Consider the following 5109-nt stretch of genomic DNA (forward strand, 5'->3'; position numbering starts at 1 on the left):
TTTTTGGTATTTTTAAAGAAGTTTTCTCGCTCCAGGTACTAAAACCAAATTTCATTTGTTTTGGGTACTGATACCCAATTAACCCATAAATATATATATATATATATATATATATATATATATATATATATATATTATTATTATTATTAAATATATATATATATATATATTTATTTATTTATTTATTTTTCTTCTGTAATTTAGGACGCCCCTTTGACTTGGACTGACTCGCACGCTTGCACGCAACACTATCGTCAATATTAGCTATAACTTGCAATCAATTTTTTCCCATTCTCTCATTCCTAACTTTCTTCTTTTTCTCGATCCTTTTTCACTCCACACTTTTCTATACTAAATTCCAATTCATACATATAATTTTTTTACGTATAAACACTCAATCCCACATATCTTGCTTCACTGATTTTTTACACCACCACCAATGGACTTATTGCACCACCCACGCCGCCGCTGCCGGCGGCAACTCTCGCTCTATCTCGCCACCGTAGCATTTCTTCTACTCTCTTCCGTCTCAGTTCTTGGCTCCAACCCATCTCCTAAATTAAGTAAGTGCATTCGAAATTACCATAAACTCAAGCATCCAAGTACTAATATTATCTTATTCACCAGCCATCTGACTGATGCCCACTACTCTCTTTTTGCAATGTAGGTGTTGAATCAAGAAAATTCAGAGAAGACGCGGCGGAGGAAATCTTGTCACGGCGGAGGCTCGGCGGACCGGGATCATCTCCGCCGTCTTGCAGATCCAAGTGTGGGAGGTGTATGCCATGTATACCGGTTCATGTTCCGATTCAGCCAGGGTTTAGTATGCCACTGGAGTACTATCCAGAAGCTTGGAGATGCAAGTGTGGCAACAAACTTTTCATGCCTTAGGAAAAAAAAAATCAACTACGATCGATCAGTTAAATCCAGAGGACTTAACGGGACGAACATGTAATTATTATTCGAAAAAAAAAAACATGTGAGTTTTGATTTTTTTTTGTACGCTCGATTAAATTTTTGGTTCTGTCTCGGCTTTTCAAATCAATTGTATTTGTACTGTTTGGCAATGACTTCTTGTCACATGGTATAATTGTATTGCACAAACACAGTGTTTGTACAGTAGGGTACTTAGATAAGAAACTTTTCGAGGTTTGGAAAAGATTTTTTCCTAACTATTTTGGTTTTTATTTATAAATTTTTGTTGATTTTTGCTATTCTGTGAATTTTTTTTTATTATAAATATGCATAGATATTAGTTCTATCTTCTTGATAATCTTAAAAAAAATACCCATATTTTTCTTGTTTTTTTCCTATGTTTGAAGTGTTGGGAGATAGATAAGAACTTTGGGAATGTAATTTTTCCATCTCTAACTGTCTTTTAAAATTTTGATTGATAAAAGATTGAAAAAATAAAATAAATAATGATAAAAAATGATTGATATATTAATTTCATTTTAGTTTCAATGTTTACTGGTTATTTCCCTCTTTTGGTGGTGGGCTTTATGGGATGCATTAATGCATGTGATGTGGGACTGAAAGAAAGTAATACTTGTATTTAAGTTATTCTTCGAATTTAATTTAATTATTGTGGTATGTCTAAAAGAAAGTAGAGACGATCTCATAAATCTTTATATGTTCAACAGATCAATCCTATGATATTCACGATAAAAAAATAATACTCTTAGCATAAAAAATAATATTTTTTTATGGATACCTAAATAAGAGATCCGTCTCACAAAATACGACATATGAGACCGTCTCATATAAGTTTTTGCCAAGAAAAATAATACTTGTATTTAAGTTATTCTTCCAGTTTAATTTAATTATTGTGGTATGTCTAGTGATTCTAATAGCTTAAACTAGGTAGATAAGGGACCATGCATCTACTCGAGGTTGGTCATTTCTGTTATTCAAAAAAATAAAAATCTTGAAATTTCATATGAAATTGTAATGTTTTGTCTATTTTTATTTCTTAAACACATAAATTTATGTATAGTTTGGTGCGCTGGATTAGATTCAACATAATTGGATCGTCTTTTGTTTAGTTTTGGTTTTAAAATTTTGTATGTCATACTAATATAGTGGTTTATATCATAATAATAGTGGCTAAAATTAAGTCGATCGAATAATTTTGATGTCAAGACAAGTACTTAATTAACATGTATATTATGGCAATGTAATTTTTCTAATAATTTAAAGTTACACACACACACACACACTCTTAAATTTAATAAATGGTCATTTAACAGTTTGTTATTTCCTCTGTCAAAAAAAAAAAAAACAGTTTGTTAATTTTCTGAATATATAGATTTACTTATATAATATGATTTTCTATATATATACATATATATATATATATATATATATATATATATATATATATATATACGGTTTTGATATCCTGCACACCTATCGTGCACACCTTTGTGATCACCAATGAGGTGTCACTCACCCATTGGATGTGATGAAATATAAAAAAATTGTGTATCCAATGGGTGAGTGACACCTCATTGGTGCTCACAAAAGTGTGCACGATAGGTGTGCATGATATCAAAACTTTTATATATATATATATATATATATATATATATATATATATATATATATATATATATATATCCAAACTTATAAATAAACTATTTCCTCTCTTGTTTGCACAGCACTCCTCATAGAACCCTTTTACTAGGGATATCATTTGATGTGAAATAATATCTGAATTTTTATATCTCAATTATTTTTTTAAAACAGTAACTCAATTATTGTGCATGCGAGCATTTCACTATTTCATTGCAATTATTATTTATTTTTTCACCAAACACGCTTTTTTGGAGATATATATTTATTTTATTTATTCCATAAATAATTATTAACTTCATTTATTACATAACACACACATACATATCTCTCATGTCAATTCATCAAGTGGTATATTTTACACATGATAATGTGCATGTTTGGTTAAGCGAGTTTGGATAAGAGGAGTTTGACATGTATATGATTTATTAAGAAGTTCTCATATATCGAACTGTAAATGTTATTACATGATTGATTGGTTTGCTGAGTCTTAAAAGAGGAATATCATATATTAATGAGCAAGACTGATATATGAAGAAGAGATCACTAAAAAGAAAAAGTAAGAATGATTTTTTATAAGATGATACGTGTTGAAATATTTCATGTTCGCAATATTGATTTTGATGTTAATAAACTTGTTGTTTTGTTTCTAACGAATTTACCTAAGTGCAGAGAAAGCTGAAACTGATCAGGATTCGAACTGATCAGTTAACGAGCCAAAACTGAAGCTATCGAGACACAAACTGAAAGTGCCAACTGATTGATCAAACTGAACCAGTCCAACTGAAATATCAAAGACCATTTCAGTTGATAGGTAATTAAGCAAAAGACCTTCCGAAGCCCGACCATCTGATGAAGAGTTCAACTGATGAAGAGCCCAACTGACCAGCTCATCTGAATCAGTGAAATTAGTTCAGCCGACGAGCCAACTGATTTCACCACACTAGTTCAAGACTAGTTCAGAGCATCAGTTAGGAGCCGACCAGTTTGTAGAACATGACAAGATAATCTAAGTTGAATCCAGCTGTTCACAACGGTATAAAATCAATTGTCCGATCATATGACAATAATGAATTTTGCAGCAGAGCTTAAAGTCGAGACGTTCTATAATGGCTGTCAGAAAGGACAAGACACAAATTTCGACGAAAGGATTCAAATTGCAATGAACATATTTGATGAGTCTTGATGTACAGTCACATTGCTTCTATAAATACAAGATCAAAACCATCAACAAATATAAAGAAGTGTGTGGAAATAAAAGGGTGTGGAAAAACAAGTGTGCATATCAGCTTACAAGAAGCAATCAGCCCAGATTTAGGTAACACTTCAACATATTATCAGCTTAGATTAAAAGTACAATTCCATCAGCGTGTGAGAACACTTTCGTGTTGTATTCGTATGCCAGTTCTCTCTCTCACACACACACACACACCATCACTCATATATACATAGAGAATAGAGCGTATTGAAAAGCTGCGTGAGTCTTGGACAAAGACAATAAATTTGTGTATGTAGTCTTTGACACATAGACGTTAAACAAGTGTTGGCTGAAAATGTGTTGCATTCAGTCTAGACTAGGAGTTCAGTTAAACAGTAGTGTAAGTCCTAAATTGAGTCGATTTGTACAAAGTGTTGTATAAATCAAAGTCTTCTAATGGATCCTACCCCATATGATAGAAGGGGTGACGTATGAGCAGTTAAAGTCTCCGAACGTCCATAAACATATCTTGTGTATTTAACTGTTTAAATTTTGTTTTTAAACTGATTTAATCAGCTCGAGCTGATATCAGTTCAATTTTTACCATAAATGGACTGATACAAGCAAGAACCGATCTTTTTTTTTCAGTTAATCAGTTGACACAAGCTAAAAGCTCTAAACTGATTAGCTTTTTTAACGAAGGATTACTTCGAGTATTTTTCCGTTTCGTTATTGGTATTTACATTCTTAGAACACGAGCTATTGCATCTCATTGAGAATATTATGTTTGAAACACTCTCGCAGGTGTCTAGAACCGATCCCATCAATACGAGACAACACCATCGATAAGGCACGACCTTTTTAAGACACAAGAGCTTAACAACCCAACATATTAACACTCAAGTAGGTACATTACAACCTCTCATGTCTATCAATTAATTAGTATGAGACTCTACGCTACAACATGAGTACACAAAAATTAAGTCAAGTATCTGTTAACAACTATAAATTTTGGTCTAGGTATACGTGCTATTTTTTGTTATGATAAAATTTTGAATTTAATAGAAATCACTCAGAAATTTCAAATTGGAAGATACAAAATGCGTATTTACGCGTCCCATATGGTGTTGAACAGTTATTGATTTTGGTAGAGATCAAGTAAATTAAAGTTTAGCCTAAAAAAAGTTTATTAAAATTTAAATTGGAATTTGATATTCTAAACGATTTTTTATTAAAATTTAAATTTATGCTAAAATGAGAAAAAAATAAGTAATTTTTAAACATGGCCATTCGATATTTTTTAAGAAGTGAAGACTTTTTGCTAAGAAAAAATACAA

General features: G+C 31.4%; 1 protein-coding gene across 1 annotated transcript; it reads left to right on the forward strand.

The window, feature by feature from the left end:
• Window positions 1-309: 309 nt before the first annotated feature.
• LOC140833360 (EPIDERMAL PATTERNING FACTOR-like protein 4) lies at window positions 310-1151 on the forward strand. The gene is made up of 2 exons (XM_073197724.1): window positions 310-567; window positions 690-1151. The coding sequence occupies exons 1-2, from the start codon at window positions 440-442 to the stop codon at window positions 889-891; spliced, it is 330 nt and encodes a 109-aa protein (XP_073053825.1). The 5' UTR covers window positions 310-439; the 3' UTR covers window positions 892-1151.
• The last annotated feature ends 3958 nt before the right edge of the window (window positions 1152-5109 follow it).

This window comes from Primulina eburnea, chromosome 6 (assembly GCF_022965805.1).
Source record: "Primulina eburnea isolate SZY01 chromosome 6, ASM2296580v1, whole genome shotgun sequence".
Classification (NCBI taxonomy): domain Eukaryota; kingdom Viridiplantae; phylum Streptophyta; class Magnoliopsida; order Lamiales; family Gesneriaceae; genus Primulina; species Primulina eburnea.

Excerpts from the sequence above, each read along its gene's own strand:
- LOC140833360 (XM_073197724.1), top strand. The coding sequence starts at position 440 with ATGGACTTATTGCACCACCCACGCCGCCGCTGCCGGCGGCAACTCTCG. Across the intron at positions 568-689 it reads CCATCTCCTAAATTAAGTAA|AGAAGACGCGGCGGAGGAAA; the intron begins GTGCATTCGAAA and ends AAGAAAATTCAG.